Source organism: Arvicola amphibius, chromosome 4, assembly GCF_903992535.2.
Source record: "Arvicola amphibius chromosome 4, mArvAmp1.2, whole genome shotgun sequence".
In the NCBI taxonomy this organism is placed as follows: Eukaryota; Metazoa; Chordata; class Mammalia; order Rodentia; family Cricetidae; genus Arvicola; species Arvicola amphibius.
In genome coordinates, this window is record NC_052050.1 from 128,564,291 (window position 1) to 128,585,213 (window position 20,923).

Below are 20,923 nucleotides of genomic sequence, written 5' to 3' on the forward strand. Positions count from 1 at the left end.
AAGATAAATTCTTTTTATTGAGGCTGACGATCCTGACATGATAATAAACTCTCCGCTCCCCTCTCTTCTTCTCCTCTCCCATGGTTCCCATGCTCCCAGTTTACTCAGGAGGTCTTGTCCTTTTCTACTTTCCATGTAGATTAGATCCATGTATGTCTCCCTTAGGGTCCTCATTGTTGTCTAAGTTCTCTGGGATTATGAATTGTTTGTTTGGATTTCTTAAGCCACCTGAGCTTCACTGTCCATCTCTGTAGTGGAGGGGTGACTATATGGGGATAAATGGAGCTTACGCCTACAGTGTGTGGATGTTAGCTCCTGTTCTGTGTCATTAACTCTTTACTAAGATGGTGTATATTTCTTAAGTACCATCCCTGACTCATCTGTTCCAAAGCATGAATTGCTAAGAACATCAAAAAACAAATTGTTCAGAATATTAGGTGTGCCCATTAAATGTTAGAGGTATTAAGTCTTGCTAGTTTATCTCATTAATATTCATTGAATTCCTGCTGTATGTTTAGTGCCTACCTGGGCCTAAGAGGAGAAAAATAGGCCTGTCTTCAAGGGGTTCATAATTAGATAGAAAGCAAAAATATCCTGTCTTTTTCATAGGCAAAGCCACAATATTGTCTTGGGCTCAAAAATGTGTCGTCAATTTTTAGACTTCTGTGAGTGGGCACACAATGACTGGGCACACCATTTTCATTTGTTTGTTCATAGCACTCTGGGAGGAAGTGTGAAATAGTAAACAACAGATCCTGTTGATCCTGTTGTCAGGCAGACGTGACCTGGGATTTGGGGGAAGACAGATTTTAATGTACATTTACATGTTACACAGTAAGACTTGAAGGAAGGCTCAAGGCCTGTTAGCGCTAATGAGGAAGATCTTCCAGTGGGAGATTGCCTGTTTGAAGGAAGCAGAGCAGGAGAAACCAGTTTGGAGAATGCTCTAGAAGTCGACCTGGCTGGGGTCTGTCTTTGTATTGAGGGAGAAGGTGCTGGTGGTTACTCCTTTGAGGAAGGGATGGAGTGGACTAGAGGGGGAGGGTTTGTTTGTTTGTTTGTTTGTTTGTGTAGCCCTGGCTAGCCTAGGACTCACTTTGTAGACCAGGTTGGTCTGAAACTCACCACCCACCTGCCTCTGCCTCCCCAGTGCTGAGATTAAAGGCCTGTGCCACCCCTCTCATGCCCTGCTGGAGGGGGTGGGGGTTGACAAAGGTGCTCAGATGGGCTTGAATGGGAGAGAAGGGCCGAGAACGGAGACAGCCAGACTGGTGTACCAAAGCAGAGACCACAGGTGAGGAGAAGTAAGATGACAGCAGCAGGAAGAATGGGAGGTCCCTTAAAGATGGCAGAGGACAGCCAGGGGATCTTTGAGATGGATGCTCGCTCATGGACTTGGTTTCAGGTAGAGCGGATTTCAGAAGGACGGTGACACTAGTGCACAAGTGGACACATCAGCTTGGGGATGTCAGGAAGAGAGAAACAGAAAGACAGGGACAGTTTAGAAAGTTTCTAAATTGACTCCAATTGTACCGGTCTAATATAGCCGCCCTTCAGTCATTCCATTTGCCTTGTAGTAACCCAGGTTCATTCGCACGGTCGTGTGTCTGAAGTTATAAGTGTGCACATCCCCTGCACTTTAAGAATTAAAGTCTTCTGAGCATTTATTTGCAGTATATATGTATTTCACTTTTGACTGTCACCTAAAATGACTGACTGTAGCCAGGCCTCTTTGATGTATGTTTAGGCTTCTTGCTGTGTGTATGAGTGTAATTATAAATACTACTGGCTGGATGCTTTCCCTGTAATCTGACATGCCCCAGCATGTCTTGAAGCAGAGGTTGTATCTGCCATTCCTGTGTGTCCAGAGCATAGAAGAGATCACAGACTTGTTGAAAGCATTTTTGATTTGTTCTCTTCCTTATAGAAGTCCCTACAGTAAACACGTATATGACAGTTTAAGTTGGTTTTTTTTTTTTTTTTTGTAAGTGGATGGGGGGGGGGGGCGGGGAGATCCAGTCTGTTAAATTGTTTCCTTATGGTACACTTCAGAAGCTTCAGAAGCCCTGTGAGTGTGGACCCTGAGGCTATTTGAATTTGGATTGCAGCATACCGGAAGGTGTTTGCAGACACTCTGGAGTGTAGAGATGAGTCAGTGAGTTCTAGTACTAAGCTAAAACCCAGACGAAGTGAAGGACGTGGCAGGAGAGTGGTAGGCTTCAGTAGGTCCAGGAGTGTGGAGGCTTCTTGTGAGCTATTTCCTCATCCATTTAGCAGCTTGCAGGACAAGTCACGTAAGGAGCCATTTTCGTACTTTGCCATAATTTGGTGGAATGACGGCAATTCCACCAGAAAACTATTATCCATAATGTTCCTAGCAAGGCTTCAATTTGGAAAATAGCCTGAATATGTCTAATCAGCCTAGAGATATTCTCTGTGTGTGTGAAGTTCTCTCTCTAGCTCTCTCTCTCTCTCCTTTCTTTCTTTTTTCTTTTTTTCTTTTTCTTTTGGTTTTCGAGACAGGGTTTCACAGTGTAGTCCTGGCTGTCCTGGAGCTGTCTTTGTAGAGCAGGCTGGTCTCAAACTTACAGAGATCAGCCTCCCTAGTGATGGGATTAAAGGTGTGCATTGTGCCTAGATATATTTGGATTTCTCAAAGAGCCCTCTTTAGTTGGGATGACATTTGACACAGGCCACATACAGTTCACACACAATGTCTTATAATTAACTTTTCTGCTTTGTTTGGTCTGCTTCGCTGCACACCTGAGACCGCCAGTGTGGGACTGTTTTGATGGAGTGGGAATGTCACGGGAGACCTAAGCTCCACTTAGCACTGTAGCATCTGTAGCACGTACCTTGTCTTCATGGTTCTTGAAGGACGGAGGTGACTGATGTCCCTATGTCCGACTGTATCCTGGCGTCACACAGTACAATAATAAAAATGCAAAGATGAGGCCGGGTGGACGGTGGTGGCGCACGCCTTTAATCCAGCACTCGGGAGGCAGAGGCAGGCGGATCTCTGTGAGTTCAAAGCCAGCCTGGTCTACAGAGTGAGTTCCCGGACAGGCTCCACAGCTATAGAGAAACCCTGTCTTGAGAAAAGAAAACAAAAGTCAAAGATGAACTGTGTCCGGGCTTCTCCGAGAAGGCTTTCTGGAGCTGTGCTGCCCCTCTCTAAACACCGTCTGTTTCCTGATGAGACTGTGGTGGCTGCCAGTGGCTGCCACAGTCCAGAGGTGACAGGGTGTCAGTGCTCATAACAGCTCGCCTTTGCGATGGTGGGAGTCGGATTTCAGAGTAGCTGAAGAAGGGAAGATGCACAGAGGAGTCTACAAACAGCTTTAATTTGATGAGGTAAAAAGCTGAAGATCCTTCTGTCTTAGCTGCCAGGGGCTGGGATCTGCGCTACCAGACATGCACATAGTTAGTGCGTAAAGTAGGAACCAGTGCTAAATAGCTTTATTGTGGAAAGCCTCTAAACAAAATGATAGAGGTTATTAGACCCTCAGAACAGATCAGTTTTGTTAGGAAATTCCTGCTAGCCACTGAGTGAGTTTTAAGAACTTCATTTCTAAGCCAGATGTGGCCTTTAGTCCCAGCACTCAACACAGAGAGGCCAGTGAGGCCAGCTGGGTCTACACGCTGAGTTCCAGGACAGCCAGGGATATATAGTGAAACCTTACCTCAAAACAAAGTCCAATTAAATACACTCAAAAAAGCCACAGCCCTAGGCTTGCACCTGTTACCTAACACAGAAACCGTTCTGTATTTTCTCTCAATGTCGTTCTTTCAGGTAGGCGCGCGCGCACACACACGCACACACACACACACACACACACGTGTTCTAAGCTGACGGTTCATGGCTCTCTGTGTGTGATAAGCACTGAGGCAGCCTCAGGAAAATGTCTGTGCAGACTTCCGCAGCAGATGCCCCACGCTGCTGGTCAGAACGGCCTGGTGAGACGCGTTAATGAGGAAATCCACCAGGACTGTGCAGCATGGCTGGAGGGGTTGCACCAGCCACAGACTGCACTTAGGGAGGGCTCCTCTTGCTCGGTCTGCTCTAGCTCAGCCAGTGCCCGAGGCTGCTGAACGCTGGAAACGTGGCCGAAGAGCTTTGCTTTATATTCTTTTTTCTTCTTTCTTTTCCTTTTTCCTTTCTTTCTTTCTATTTATTTATTTTTTTTTGATAACACGGGATGGAATGTGGGACTTGTATGTGTGATACAAGAGCTTCAGCGTTGAGCTATGGCCCCAACCCTAAGATTTTAATATAATTAAACTTAATAGCTACATGGAACTAGTGACCAACCTCCTGGAAAATGAAAACTTAAGGGGTAGACCCAATTGTCTTAGTTCCTGGGAAGGAAGGCTGACTGGAGGAGTGTAGCATGACCCTGAGAGTCGAACATGACCTTGATGTGTTTTCAGTCATGGGGCAGGTAGTGATGCTTTCCGTCAGAACAGAGTGACTCTTAGGGTAAAGCCTCAGAAATGATGAGGTGGCACCTTGCCTGATGTCTGCTAGGTGCTCCATCCATTTGGGTTGTTTGGATGAGTCCTGGGGCCTTGTAGCTTCTGTGCCAAGTTTGGTTAGCATCAGCACAGTCTAAAGGTGTCTCTGAAGGTAGCATTTTCTTGGTATTGAATCTTTTCTTTCTCTCTTTTAAAATCAGGTATCAAATTGTAGTGGAAATAATCCAGGCAACTACAATTAGCAGCTTCCCTCAGCTGAAGAGGCACAAGGGTAAGAATAATTGTGTTTTCTCCCAGTATGCGAAGGCCCACGGTCTACCCTGAGCCCCCTCTCCTGTCAGTGTTTTGGCAAATGTGAAACATTCTGCTCACTTATATTTAAGTAATTCAACTCTATTAAAACAATGGTCTAATATAATTAAAGAAAGAAAAAGTAATCTCATCCTGACAAAAATCTGTTTTTTGTGTGTGTGCATCTTATGTGTATGTTCATTTGTGTATAGGGGCATGTGTGTGCAATACATGTTGAGGCCCGAGGACAACTTTGAGTATCGTTAGGCACTTTCTACCTTTCTGGGCAAGGTGAGGGTAGAAGGCTCTTCTCTCAGCCTGGAACTTACCAAGGTTGCTGGCTAGTTGGCCAGTGTGGCCACAGAGTCTGCCTGTCTCCTTTCTCAGTGATGGCATTTCAAGCCCGTTCCACCGGCCCCAGCATTTTCTTATGTGGGTTCTGGGAATCAGACTTAGTGTTTGTGCTTTCACAGTGAGCACTTGACTCTCATACGCCTATAAAACGCAGCTGTGGTCACAATTGTAGAAGGCTGGGATCAGAGCATGTGCGGTTTCTCTTCAGGCTTTAACTGAGCCTGAGTCAGCGTCAACTTCTCACCCTCAGTGTGATCTCCACTGATATTTCTGTTTGAGTTGTGCTCTTGGTAGTATTTAAGTGATCCTCGGAGGTTAGTGTTTCCCTGGCTCACTTAGCCTTTGCTGTCAGGTGAGTGCTTGGATAGCAAAGAGTTTTCCTCTTTTACACTTGTGCTTTAGGCTTTTTGGTTTCTTTTAACTTTCTTTTTGGTTATTTTTTTGTGTCTTTCACATTATGCATCTTGATCCCATTCATTTCCCCATCCCTTCACTTCTTCCCTCTGCCCTTGCATCCCCCCCCATCCAAATAAGATAAAATTTAAGAGGGAGGAAAAAGAAGGGGAAAAAAAGCAAAAAATCTCATCACGGTATAGTGTGACACGGTGAGCCACACAGTAAACTTTTTATCCAAGTGTTCTTTGCAAGGAGTCATTGGTCTGGTTCAACACCCCTGGTTTCTGCTATACTATCAATACTGGGCCATCACTGGGACTCCTCTTGGATATCCTGTTATTGCCCTGTGTTGTGGAGACACTGCAACTTTGGGTCTGCAGGATGAGCATCTTCACATGCTCCAGCAAATCATAGATACGGTGGATGTTTGAGTGGGCCAACTCATAACCCTGGTTCCGGACCTGGGTAGTTGCAGGGTTGGTAAGCCCACCAGCTCCCCCCTATTTTCACCACCAGGGTGAGCTCTCCGGCATTGTCCTGGCAGTTCAGCCCTTGCAGAGTTGAGCTGGTTCTGCTTTCATGCCCTTAGGGTTTGCTCTTCCACACCTAAATCATCAAGGCCAGCTCTACTGCGTTGACCAGGATAGGTGCAGGGGCTACTCTCCCAAGTTCTGATCCTGGTGAGGGACAGGGACAGCTCTCCCACACTTACGACCTTTTTACCCTTTTTATTTATTCTTTGTGGTGGGGTTAGGAGTACGGCCCACTTTCCTGAGTATTGCATTTGGTAAAGGGGAGCAACAGCTCCCTCACCTGCTGGAGGTGGTAGGGGAGAGGAGGGAGGCATCTTTCCCTCACCTCCACCACTACACCATGGAGGAGGGCGGCAGTACCAGCTATGCCTCTCTCATGCACCCTGTCTACAGGGTCAGCTCTATTGTGCTGCCCAGGTGAGGCGCAGGGCCCATTCTCCCAAGTGCTGCAGCTGGTTTGGGGCTGGGTCAGGTCCCCTTGCAGCAGCTGGCGAGCGGCAAGGGGAGGAAGGCATCTTTCTCTCACCCATGCCATCACATGGCAGACAAGATGGGCTTAACCTGCTCTCCCATTCTCACGCTTTCAGAGCCAGCTCACCCATGCCCCTTCATGGGGTCAGCTGTATTGTACTGCCCGGGTAAGGTGTAGGACCCTCTCTCTAGAGAGCTTAAGCCGTGAGGGGCATGACCAGTTCTCCTTAGTGGTGCAGCCTGGGAGGGGCGGGGCCAGCTCTGCACAGGCCTAGTGATACCAGGAGCCAAGGACATCAGCACAGACAGCAGCTGCATCAGCACCATGAACCCAGCCATGGACTCCTGCAACAGTTGAGACCCAGACATCACCATGGCCGTAGGAGGCTGTCACATCCCCACCTCAGCCTGCTCCTCACCGCTCTCATCTCTTCAGATCTGCCTCTGTCCACAGGACACGAACCGTTCTGTGCCTCTCTCCCACACCACAATAGTGCTCAACGACCAGACCACCCGGGCCTGTACGTGGGTCTCCTAGTTCGGCTCAGTCTGTCCTGGTACTGGGCAGGACCATGCTTTCCTGTGTTTTAGGTTGTTAAAGCCCAATTATATATGCTCTATCATCTTTTTGCCCATTTGTTTCTCTTCAAATGAAGTAGGGTCCTTACCCAGGCTCTCCCTGGGGAGGGATTGGATATGAGATGGCTTTTAACTTCTTGTAGCTTACCTGTTGCTCACACATTTCCACCCCCCTTACATACGTGAAGTTGGAGGACATGTTAATATCATCAGCATGGAATTTGCTGTAGACCGGAAAACTTCACTTTCACCTGGAGGAATAGACTTCTTGTAAAAATCCTCAGATCTGTTCAAATTCCTGCCAAGCAATAGTGTGTCAAAAGGACGGATAAGATTGGGCCAGGGACTTGAAAACATGCTGTTGTGTTGTGCAAGTTAGCCCAAGGGCAAAGAGAAGCCTGAGGCCTGTGACCTGTCCCTCCAGTCCCTCCAGTCCCTCGGAAAGTGGGAGCTGTGTGCAGGGGAAGCGAGGGAGGTGCAGATGAGGAAGAGGATACCATACATATCCTGCCATGGAAATCTTGTCGAGTACCTCTTTGGTGTTAGCAAGTAGTAAAGCAAGAGGCTCCTACCTAACTGGGAGGAAGTCAAACAGTAAAAACAAACAAACAACAATAACAAAAAAAAAACCCCGAATATTTCAGAAGGTGCTACGTGCTTTGGCGAACAGTGTGCCTCTGTGGGCAGTGAGTCAGGCTGGCAGGAGATGTGTTTCAGGTAGGGGGAGGCTGCTTTTTGTCTCTGTAGTCGCATGAGTTGACCTCGCCCGCATGGTGCACTGTGAGCATTGCCCAGGGACTTGAGAGTGTCTCCTGAGCGAGGGACTCGTGTAGCCCCGAAGGCTGAAGCTTGGAGATGCACATGTGTTCACGCCCAGACATACACCACCCCTCCCCACAAAAGAGATGATCGGGTCTCTGGAAGGAAAGTAGGGCGTGATGAAGGAGGCTCTGGTAGCTGCCCTGCCCCATCCTCCATGTGAGGACAGGAGACAGAGTGTGACGACACATCAGTCTTGGCCATTATCGCCTCCAGAAGGGGAGGGTAAATTGCTATGACACTGTGTTATAACAGCCTGGATGGACATTATAAGACATTGGACTATTGACCTGTTCTTGCTTTTAGGGGCTCTAGCCTAGGGTGAGTACCGTCTGCAGTCCAGAGTTACCTGTAGCATGAATTCTAATTGGTCTTAATAATAGAAACTCAGAGTCAGATATTAGGGGGTGAAAGCTGAAGGATCAGAGAAACAGAGCGACCAGCCACTAAAGTTCTTGCCTCTACCAATGCTCAGACCAAAGGGGCGATCCTGTCCTCAGACTGCATTGAGCTCCTGTCTCCTCCCGCCTTCCATTCCTCTATCTGTCCAGCTATACCACTCTTGTCTCCACCTCCCTAGTTCTGGGATTAAACACTTGTGATTCCCAAGTGCTGGGATTACCTTTGTGTGAGCTGTTTCTCTTTTAGACTGGATAAATTTTGTGTAGCCAAGGGAGGCCTTGAACTAACAGAGATTCCTCTCCCTCTGTCTCCTGAGTCCTGGGATTAAAGTGTGTGTGCCGCGGCCCGGCCGCTAGTGGCCTCGCTCTGCACTGTGATCTCCAGGCAAGCTTTATTTGTTAAAATGCAAACAATATCGCCAGTTACCCCCTTCCCTCCTCCATCCTTGACCCTGAAGCATGAGGGTTTAGATGCTTCTATTGCTCTCTTTGTATTCTCATGACACCTTCTTTTCATAACCACATCTCTTCCTGCTCCCCACAAGACAGTATTTTCTAAAACGCGCATCTTATAAAATGGAGTTGAGTCCAGGGATGTTAAACCATTTCTCTGATTTGAATGTAGACCAAGTTGGTCATATACTTTAGTCAGAATTGGAGCCCAGGTGTTCTGATTTTTAAGTCATAGGTTTTCTCTGCTACACTGGTCATTCACCTAGGTCTTTGTCTTAACACATGGAGGTTATGCGGCTCAGCTGTGTGTTCTGACTCTGGATCTTAGACCTGTCTACTCCACACACAGGCTGAGCGGCTTGTAAAGCTAGCATGTGGATTAAGTCAACATAATCTCTTTGGAAGCGCATCACGTGCATGTTGGACCCTAAACTGGAGGAGGCACCCCCAGCTCCAGCACATGGGGTATTCAAGGGAGGAAGGGCAGCTGCAAGCACCTTAGGATGCGGCTGTGCCAGGCCCGTGGGCTCTGACGTCTCCGCTATGGAGCCTGTGACTCTGCTGTCGGCTTGCAGTGTTTCTACTTCTTCCACAAGCATGATCTCCACTGAAGTGGTGGGACACTTGACGCTATGACACTTGAGGTGGTAGCTTTGATGAGGTAATCCTGTTTGTTCTTTGTTCAGAAAGAACATAGCAGCCTCAAGTTGAAGAGGAAGGCAAACATTTTTAAGTTCCTAGGCAGCTTTAGTTTTCAGAGTTTGTGACAGTCAGTGGCTGTTGGGAAAGGCTGCTTCCTGGTAGTCATCTTGAACCTTGACTAAATCCTAAGTCAATATGTTCCTCACAGCCTCTAAGAAGAGGAGCTGGTAATGGGTTCTCCCTCCCTCTCTCCCTTTCTCCCTCCCTCCCTCCCCCTCTCTCTGTATTTCAAAGTGAACATTTTTTTTTCTGAAAAATTAGCTTTTGCAAGTGTCTATGTATCTAGATAAACCCACACAGCATCTGGTATGTACAGACAGACTAATTTGAAGCCAACTACATTAGCTTTCTCACAGAGAGGAATTCCAAAATATTTTCCCCTTTTGGATCATTTCTGAGTTGGTCCTCTGGTGAGTGCTACTGTTAGCCAACACAGGATAATTCGGAAACACTTTTGAAATCCGGTGATGGCAGCTTCTCAGATCACAAATGGGAAGACATCCATGGTGTGCTCGGGCACCCGTCGACCTGTCTACCTAGGACTGAGCGTACCAGAAAGTCACTTTTCTACCGGCAGGAAGCGTGTTTCTGATACTGTCCCCGCCTAAGGACTATTTCATGCATTGCATGCAGTGACTAAGTAGGACACGAAGGAAGTCAGGACTAGGCTGGGGAGTGGAAGGTCTCCAGGGAAGATGTCTTATTCTGCACTTTGAGAGAAACTGGTATGGGAGAATTGTCTGTATTCTGTCAATCATGTTTTGAATAGACGCTGATTGGCCAGACAGGAAGTATAGGCAGGTCAACCAGACAGGAAGTAGAGGTGGGGCGATGAGAACAGAATTCTGGGAAGGAGGAAGCCCATTCCTGCCAATTCTGCCCAGATCACCAAAGAAGCAAGATGTGAGCTGCCCCATGTGGCTAACATAGATAAGAATAATGGGTTGATATAAGTTATAAGAGTTAGCAAGAAGCCTGAGCTAATGGATCAGATTTTATACACACACACACACACACACACACACACATATTGCTGCCTATGTAGTCTGGTAAAATTAAACATATTTACTGCATATATCCTGGTTATTGTATGTCAGCCTGACATAGGTAGAGTCATTTTGGAAGAGAGGACTCTGATTGAGAAAATGCCTCACCAGATTGACCTGTGAGCAAAACCATGCTGTAGAGGGCCCAGCTCACTATAGGTGGTCCCACCCCGGCTGGTAGTCCCAAGTACTGTAAGAAAGCAGGCTGTGCCATCAATGAAGAGCAAGCAGTGAGCAGCACTCCCCGTGGCCTCTGCTTCAGTTCCTCCCTGCCTTCTCTCGACAGTGGAAAGAAGTCCTGGGAATTTAAGCTGCTTATGGTCATGGTGTTTTACCACAGCAATAGGGAACCCTAAAACAGACCTGAGCATGTATTTTGGGGAGAATTGTGGAAAGACTTTGGATCTTTGGGCTAGAAAAGCCAATGATGCTCAGAGCTTAATGAGATGTGGGAACTGAGAAGACACTGCCGAGAGCAGCCAAACGATGGAGATCCCTTAAAGACACTAATGGAGCTGTTTGGTGTTTTAATTAAGAACCACTGAAGTGGAACCTTTGCTTTCTGAGAGGGTCGATGGGGTAAAGAGTCAGCTGTGAAGGAAGAGACCAGTCCAGCGAGGGCGGAGGCTGCAGCTTATGCTGGCAGCCCAACTTGGTAATGGGCACTGGTTTGAAGGTATGGGGGATCGGTGAGAGTAGATGAGGCTTGGCCCTGTATGTAGGGCTAGAGTCCCCGAAGAGAGGCCAGGAGAGGCCACTGGTGAAGGTGCAGCCTTAGTTGCAATAGAAGGCCCAGGATTGAAGGGTTGTGAAGAAAAGTTGACGCTTGGGACTATGGCAAGGCCACAGTCCCTCAAGAGACCTCTAGGAGAGGCTGTTAGTGAAAGTGTAGCCCAGATATAGCAGGAGACCCCGGCATTTGGAGATGCCAGTAGCCGTGGATGGCTACCGAAACAGCAGCAGCCCTGGAGGGGAGCCGGCCGGAGCCTAGGTGACAAGCTGTGTGTGCTGCTGGTGGCAGGCCTGGAAGGTGGAGCTCGCCACCAAGCCCTGTGGAGGCCAGAGGATCCTGTGGGTCAAGCACTGAATTCTTTATTCTGTTGAATTTTGATTTTGCTTTAATTGGCTTCTGCCAGTACCCCTTTTCTTTCCTCTTGGAGTAAGAAAGTATTTAAGTTATTTTTGATTTTACAGGAGCCTACGGACGAGAGACTGAACTTTTAGAGTTTTACAAGAGATGTCAGTGTTTTATTGCCACTGTGCACATCTTAGAGAAACATTGTGATGCTAGAGAGAGTTTGAATATTTTAAAGAGTCTTTGGGCTTTATAAGTATTAGAATTTATAAGACTGTGGTTTTGTTTAAGATATTTTTATATTGTGATATTGATATTCATGTAAGATCTTAAGGATGAACAAGAAAGAAAAGGTTATGGCTTAATGGCGATGTGGAATTGTAAGACAAAACAAACCCATTCCTCCCTGAGTTTCTTCCTATCCTGGTGTTCCGTCACAGCATTAGAACCCTTAACTGAGAGGACAGCACACTTAAAGCTGCTGAAAGCTGTGTAGTTCTTTTGAATTGAAGAATACAGTTCTATGCAGATGCATTTGGTTCTGGGCTCCATTTGCATCTGTTATGCAGGCCCTAGAGCTGGGTTCGCTTTCCTGGCCCAGGGTTCTCACACCGGTCTTGCTAGTTCTCCTGCCTGCCACCTTCTATTAATTGTCCATGTTTACATGAATATAATTTCCTTAAGAAAGTCCAGGCTAGACCTTTGCCAAAGCATTTGAAGGTGTCTATATTTTCCATTCTGCCCACACTACACTCTTAATTGTTCATATCGTCTTTGTTTCTTTTCCTTGGTACACTCTAAAGTGTTCCATGGAGTAAAACTGCTGGTCTTAGATCTCAGAAGTCACACAGTGAACACTCAGTGCATGCTTATAAATGAATATGTATAAGTATCCATATACAGATATTGCTTATTCCTATGCTCAAAGATCAATTTCTGAGTGTATATAGAGAGGTTTATAAACATTTTACACTTGAGTAAGATCTATAAATTGGTTGAATTTTGTGTCTGGGAACCCATACATGTTTATAATAAATTCTCATCTGTTGAATTTTCATCTGTTGTTTAATATATGCCACATTAAAGCTGGGTATAGTGGCTGATGCCTTCAATCTCAGCAGAGGCAGAGGCAGGTGGGTTTCTGTGCCAACCTGGCCTTCAGAGCAAGTACCAGGCCACTCTGGGCCACATAGTGAAATCCTGCCTCAAAAATAAACTTTAAAAAAATTAAAATGCAGCACACCAGACACGGTTCTGGCTCAGAATTGTTGTATCCTTTGTCTCCTGACTGACTACTGTTCCTCTTATTTAAGGTAAGGAGTCAGCGGCCATGAAAACTGATCTCTTGAGGGCCAGGAACATGAAAAGGTACATTAACCAGCTGACTGTGGCAAAGAAGCAGTGTGAGAAGAGGATCCGAGTCCTGGGAGGTCCTGCCTACGACCTGCAGGAGGATGGGGCCTTGGATGAAGGGGAAGGGCCTCAGAGCCAGAAGGTAGAGCTTGCAGCTTCTAGTTTGAACACATCAGTTTACTATAAACAGTACAAATACATGCATATTATTTTACCACTTTAATGTTTTAGACATGTTTCATTACTACAGGCTCAGGTTGTTGCTTTCATGAGTAAAAATGTGTGTTACTGGGTGTCCTTGAATTCTGTAAGTTGATGATAGGCGGTGTATATATCCACGTATGTTCTGTATATATCCACGTATGTGTGCACATGCCCGTGTATGTGTGCACATGCCTGGTGTATGTGTTTGCCACCCTTCTTTTCTCTACTCACCCCCACTTCAAGAGAAACATTTTCTGTTTGCAGAGCCTAAATCAAAGTCATCCACTATCAACTAGACAAAAAGTACCGCCTAAGAAGTAAAGACCGTTTCTCTTAACTAGCTGAATTGCTATGAGCTCTTTCTTGATGTTTAGATAATGAGGTGGCATATTTGATTATCTTGCCCAAAGCCACTTAGATAGGATGAGGCAGAACTAGATAAAGACCAGATGTGGTTGATTCACAAATCTCAGAGCTTTCTGACTAAATCATAAAGCGGTGGCTTTTGACTGTCTGCTCATGGCCAGTAAATCCTGTAAGAGCACAGGGACACCTGCTAGCCATGTTTTAGGAACATCCTCAGTGCAAGGGCCACCTTGTCTTCTACGACCTGGAACAGTTTGGACGGAGCAAACTGCTTCAGGGTGTCCCAAGGAGCTAGAGGAACAGGGCTCCTCAGCAAATGGAAGTTCCTCTCTTCAGATACTGGCCACAAAGAAAACATTGATTACAGTTCAGCCCTGGCTGCAGCCTCTAACTGTTCCCTTCTGGGACTTCCACTCGGTCCCTAACCGTGAATGTCTAGGTTTGAGTCAGGAACCTATCCGTTAGTCTCCTTGCCTCCCTCCACTAAGACAACCTTTACCTTTGTCTCCCTTCTGGCCTGGTCTTCATCAGAGCCTCTTCAGGGAGGTTGCTGTCCTGTGAGGCCACAGTTCTGTAGCGTCTTACACGGGTGCACCAGTGCAGCTGAGGAACCCCTGTTGATAGCACTGCCCACCCTGCAGTCTAACTGTGCACAATTCTTCTTCCTGACGTCCCGTCTTAGGAGGCAAAGCAGAAGCTTTACTGTGGTCAATGATGGAGAGAGTTGACTTGGCAGATTGAATTTTGCCTTCTTTCCCTCAGTTTTTCTCCTTTTGATGTCCACTAAGTTCATCCCAGAAGGAGCTCATCTTGTAGCCTTTCATTATTTTAATGGATTCACTCATTCAGTGGACACTCATTGAAGGGCCACTGTTTCTTGGTTATTGGATTGGAATGAGGAATAGGATAGAATCCTATTTAATTATAATATGTATTATAATTTAATTTATAACACATTATAATACTATGTTAATTATAATATACTATGATTATAATATATTATGGTTAAATATATATGTGTGTGTGTGTGTGTGAGAGAGAGAGAGAGAGAGATCTAGTAGAGATGCAACATGTACAGCTAAGTGAGGCCCCTAAGGTCTCTCTACAGTTAAGGATTATAGAATATAGAATAGGAAAGTTTTGGGAAGACTTAGGAAAACAGAATGTGATTTCAGTGCAAGTTGCTTTATGGTGACTACAGAAGACAGTTCAAATCTTGCTGCATTTTAAATCCACTCTTTCTAAACAGGAAAAGAGAAACACCTTTTATAGCACGAGCTTATCCTTATAGTCAAAGCAGTTCCTCCAGTCTTAAGGCTGAAGACTCGGCTAATCCTCTCCAGCCCCCATGGTGGTTTGTGCTGCTGGAGTTAGAACTGGGTGGCTTTGAGCTGTTCTGTTACCTTCATAAATGGATAGAGTACTTCTGTTGTGACCTAAACCCAATCTGGGTCAGGAAGAATTACCATGAAGTTTACTTCAAAATATTTCCTTTTAAATTAGATGAGCCATCAGTTTAAAAGAAAGAGATTGGCCAGGTGTGTTAGTACATACCTTTAATCCATGCACTAGGGAGGAAGAAGAAGGTAGATCTCTGAGTTTGAGGCCAGCCTGGTCTACAGAGCAAGTTCCAGGACAGCTAGGGCTACACGGAGAAACCTTGTCTTGAAAACCAACCCCCTCCCAACAAAAAAGAAAGAGATTGCCTGGGTATGAAAGGCTAGGGGTTTATGTTACTCCCGCTTCCAGCTCTTAGGATCAAGCCCCAGGTGTTGTACTTGTGAAGCCCTTGTTCTACCGCCGAGTTGCCCACACCCTGATACCAGTTTTAACTGAACTCTTAATCCACTATCAATGTTTTCGTTCATATGTACTTATCTAGAAAGTGACCTTTGAAGTTTTTTTAATTTACTAATATCTTTATTTTTTTTGGTTTTTCGAGACAGGGTTTCTCTGTAGCTTTGGAGCCTGTCCTGGAACTAGCTCTTGTAGACCAGGCTGGTCTTGAACTCACAGAGATCCGCCTGCCTCTGCCTCCCGAGTGCTGGGATTAAAGGCGTGCGCCACCACCGCCCGGCTTACTAATATCTTTTTATATATCAATAGCGATTTTCTCAAAGCCTCATGATTAAGTCTCCTGCTTAGTTTCTGTTGCTTTCTGTGATTTGTAACAGCTCTTGTGATTCTCCATGAAGTAGTGGCTTCATTTTCATTCTGCAGATAGTATTGAGGCCGTGACAGAATAAAAGCTTTTGGGATTGAAAACAAATCTTTGTCTTGCTGTGTTCAAGGCCCACTCCCCGCCCCTGCCTCAAACCCATACAGGTGATCCCCAGTGGAAAGATTGAAGGGTTCAGAAGAAATAAAGGAGGAAGAGAAAACTAAAAGACATGACAATAAGTGGTTTGCCTTTTCTGTGAGGCTAGTTTGTACATCAGTTTATTTGATCCAAGGGTAAATCAAAACGAACACTATTGGATGTAGTCTAGGACTCTATGCCGAGTGTAAAGACGGTTCCCTGGTTCTTTCTGTTGCTGGAATCGTTGTTGACTTATCTTCTGCAGCCGAAGTTGATACGAATTCCTTTCAGCTTCCTTGGAGCACGTAGGGTGAGGATTTATGTTTCACATAAACTTATGCTTTCCTGATAGGGTTTACACAAAGTAAAAGCAGGTGCTAGTATATCCCAGAATTACTGAACTACCGAAATTCAAGTGATCTGAAGTAGCTGTGCTGACTAGCTTCTTTTGTGGGAAACTGATAAAAAAAGATGTAAAGTAGACATAAAAAAAAAAAAAAACACAGAAAAACTTTGCTGAATGATTCAGTGAATAATACAAAATTGGTATTTTTGAATATTTTCATTTTGAATATTCAGTAAGTCATTTTCTTTCATCAGTTTCTAGAAATTGCTTTTAAAAATATGTCCTCCTTTCTGCTTACAATATAGACTGAGGGCTGCTGAGGGAAGGGTTGAGTGTCTATGGACTTTCTGCATGTGATTTTAGAAATAACCTTAGTGTGATATTTTTAAATATTTGCAAATTGCCATCATGTTAATTTTTAAGAATTTCAAAATAAAAGTTTGTAATTATATTTGAGTTCTACCTATTAAATATTATTTTCATTAGTGGTTTAGACTAAGGATATGGGTCTCAAATGCCTTCAAAATTAATTTGTGGTATTTCTTCTAATTGAAGTCACCAATAAATATGGGGGACACCTGCTTGCTTCTATTACAGTGGTCCCTGTTCATGATTGTTTCAACTGTGTGTTCAGATATTCAGTGTTTCCTTTTTCTGTGAAAACCAATAAATAAGAGTGATAGAACTGATTTGGTAACACATACAGTGGAATTTTAGGGGCCAATTAAAATAGTATTTACACAAGATTTGTTAGTGGCTATGGTAGTATAAACAAATCAGGATGTAGATCCATCTATATTTTTCCTCAGCTGTATGAAATATGATAGGAAGTAAAAATGCCAAACCAGTAGACTCTAGAGCCTTAGTTTGTTTAAACATTTCTCTCTAGTTGTTTATGTCTTTTTGCCTCGTACAAGAATTGTTATCTGTGTCCTGATATCAGGTAGATGTCAAATAACTAAACATTTAAAATAAGGTTGGTGATTTTTCATTTATTTATTTATTTATTTATTTATATTTATATATTTATTTATTTATTTTTGGTTTTTCGAGACAGGGTTTCTCTGTGGCTTTGGAGCCTGTCCTGGAACTAGCTCTTGTAGACAAGGCTGGCCTCGAACTCACAGAGATCCGTCTGCCTCTGCCTCCCGAGTGCTGGGATTAAAGGCGTGCGACACCACCGCCCGGCAGTTGGTGATTTTTGAATGTATGCATTTTCAATACTCAGGAATCTGAATTTAAAATTTAGAGACCTGATAGCTATTTCATCTTATCAGGTATACTATCTTACATTGTCTATGATCTGAAAATTCATTTTTCCCTGAGTGTAGAAGTTAATTCATGGAAGTTAAATGCAGACTGGTATTTGAAATTTGATCTTTAGAAAATCTTCCTGTCTTAGGTTTCTATGGCTAGGAAAAGATGCTATGACCATGGCGACTGTCATGCGGAAACCTTTAACTGGGGCTGGCTTATAGTTCCGAGCTTCAGTTATCGCCATGGCAGGAAGCATGGCAGCCTGCAGACACACATGGTGCTGGAGAGGAGCTGAGCGTTCTATATCCAGACCCACAGGCAGCAGCAAGAGAGGATGACACTGGGCTTGGCTTGAACATCTGAGACCTCAAAGCCCATCCCCAGTGAAACACTTCCTCCAACAAGGCCACACCTCCTAAATAGTGCCATTCCCTATGGATCTGTGGGGGCCATTTTCATTCAAACCACCACACTTTCTTATATTCTCTTAATAGATTCTTCAGTTTGAAGATATTATGACCAATCCTTTCTACCGAGAGCGCTTTGGAACATACATGGAGCGAATGGACAGGCAGACTCTGATTGGCTTTTGGGAGTCTGTGGAGCACCTGAAGACTGCTAACAAGGTAATGTGTTTGCTTTAAGGAATAGTAGTCATTAGCTAATGAAAGCTTGCATGCTAGGCAGTGTATCACCAGGTCAGTGATGCTTTAAGATACGTCTATCTATGTGTCTGTGTGTCTGTCTATCTGTCTATCTATCTATCTATCTATCTATCTATCTATCTATCTATCTATCTATCTATCTATCTTTTTTGTTTATTTGTTTTTGTTTTTGAGACAGGGTTTCTTTCTGTAGCCTTGACCATCCTGGGACACGTTGTAGACCAGGCTGGCCTCGAACTCACAGAGATCCACCTACCTCTGCCTCCCAAGTGCTAGGATTAAAGGCATGTACCACCATGCCAGGCTTAAGATAAGTATATATTAAAGGATCATTTTACATCACTATATTATAACTCAGCCCATTATGGCAAATCGAATTGCATTGCACTGTATCTTTATAGAAGATACTTTTGACAAGGGGAATAGTTACAAGTGTACCAAGAGATTAGATTTCATTATTTTAATGAAGCATAAAAGTGTGTACCCATCCGCGTGGTTCTTATGAAACCTTGGCCTTGTAAGTTTGCTCTGTCACCGTGTGGATCTGATTACCATGAGCAGTTCTCACGCTTTTCACTTTTTGTTTGTGCTGTACACTTTCTACAGTAGTTTTTTTTCCTTTTATTTCACACAAAATATGATTGAACAAAGGAACACAAAACATTTTTGGTTTCAAATGCCTCTCAGAGCAAAGAACCCAACATATTATGCATTGTAATTATTAAGTTCTCAATGCATATTTTAGAATTAAAGAATGTCTGTACATGCTTTGTATAGGTAAATAGATCTAACTCACACATGTACCATGTCTATTATATTAGCATATACTGTTTGAGTGATTCATTAACATAAGTGCAAAGAGCATTTAATTTCATTTGCATATGAATGTTGCTAGGATAGAAAACAAATTAAGTACCTGATTTATCACACATTGAACTAAGCAGCTAAATTCAGTCTTGTGATATTTTGAAATCTCAGGACAACTTTTCATTGCTGATTCACAAGGCACAAATTACCATCTGTTACTCAATGGAATCACTAGCCTTGACTCCAGCTGGCTTTCGGCTGCTCCCAACAGAATATTGTAAAGAGTGATCTAAAGTTTTCTCAAACTACTGACTAAAATTGGAAATAGCTTCCTGAAAGAAGCTGTAGTTTGTTCTGACAGTCGGATAAATGAGTCGTGTTCATTAGTTCATGTCTTTTTATGACGGTGGAAGTTTGTGTAGTGTTCTAGAGCTAAGGGAGCACCCCTGGAGCACGCGAGGATCATGTGCCCGGGGAGAGAGGTTGGTATTTCTGCAGTGTGCAGCAGTGACCCCAGCGTGCTCTCAGGACTGGGCTGTCTGGTATGGCTCAGTGACAGTGGAGTTGATCTGCAGCATTACGTCTGAAGAATACCCGTTGTGTTTTTATCTATGGGTACTCTATTAGCTTCTTTCTGGACTGAGAATTTGTTTCCATGTTAGAGCCCCTCATTGTTACAACAATCAGATAAAAGTCAGTGAGACTGTTCCTAAGTCACATCTCTGTGAAGGTGAGGATGTGTTGCGATACTAGAGCTAGTCTATTTATTGATTTACTTTCCTGTAGCATTTTGGGATATTAACTGCTCAGTGTAAGTATTCATCTTCAAGAAGTGGCTTGTTGCAAGGACCGATACTTGCCGTGAATGTGAATACAGAAGGCTGAGACTCTGAGTTTACAGTTCTAGGATCTAGATACAGCATCTAGATACTGTCCTCTTAGCTTTAACTGTAGGGGATTTAGTGGAAAATCATTTCTCTCAGAAACAGCATGTTTTGTTGTTGTTGTTGTTTTGTTTTGTGTTTTTGTTTTTTGAGACAGGGTTTCTCTGTAGCTTTGGAGCCTGTCCTGGAACTAGCTCTGGTAGACCAAGCTGGGCTTGAACTCACAGTGATCCACCTGCCTCTGCCTCCCGAGTGCTGGGATTAAAGGTGTGCACCACCACCGCTTGGCTGAGACAACATTTTTTACCTGTCTCTCTCTTCATCTTCCTGTCTTTTCAGAATGAAATTCCACAGTTAGTTGGTGAAATTTATCAGAATTTCTTTGTGGAAAGCAAAGAAATACCCGTGGAGAAGTCACTTTACAAAGAAATCCAACAGTGTCTCGTAGGAAACAAAGGCATCGAGGTGTTCAGCAAAATCCAAGCGGATGTGTATGAGGCGCTGCGGGACAGGTACTACCCGTCCTTCATCGTCAGTGACCTCTATGAGAGGCTGGTGACGAGAGAGGAGGAAAGGCGGGATGCACAGCCGACTTCTGACAGGGATGAACTGGTGAGCCGCGGCACCTTCACTTCCGCCCTTCTGTGCCAGCTCCTTTTCTTGTTATGAACAAACCCCTGCCAAAAGGTTAAAGGAATAAATGTTTGAAATCACTGAAATTTAGGAAAATGTCTCTGCATGATAGAATTTGTTTTAGTTCATATGAGCAAAGAAAGCAAAACTATCCCACAGCAGGTGCAGCAGCAGGGGTGACATCACTGAGTTATTCCTGTGGTGGCACACGGTGCACCTAGAAGGACTGGAATTGCCTGTTACATCCTCACACATGTGCATTGCTTTTCATGAATGCACTCACTTGAGAACAAGGTGTAGGATTTTGCTATAATGCATATATGTAAATGGAGATTGTTTGTTTGTTCCCGGCTGCCCAGTCCTGAATAATTGCACAGAAACTGTATTATTTACAACATTGTTCAGCCAATAGCTTAGGCATATTCCTAGCTAGCCCTTACATCCTAAATTAACCCATTTCTATTAATCTGTGTATTGCCACTAGGCTGTGGATTACCAGTGCCGGCATGTTAC

At 44.4% G+C, this 20,923-nt stretch overlaps 1 protein-coding gene across 2 annotated transcripts in view; it reads left to right on the plus strand.

The window, feature by feature from the left end:
* Snx25 (sorting nexin 25) overlaps positions 1-20,923 on the plus strand; it is a 100,821-nt gene that overhangs the window by 60,731 nt on the left and 19,167 nt on the right. For both annotated transcript variants that reach the window (XM_038328028.2, XM_038328029.2), the window contains exons 6-9: positions 4,677-4,747; positions 12,910-13,091; positions 17,916-18,047; positions 20,117-20,389. In XM_038328028.2, coding sequence (XP_038183956.1) covers positions 4,677-4,747; positions 12,910-13,091; positions 17,916-18,047; positions 20,117-20,389 — 658 coding nt within the window. The remainder of the gene's footprint in view (positions 1-4,676; positions 4,748-12,909; positions 13,092-17,915; positions 18,048-20,116; positions 20,390-20,923) is intronic.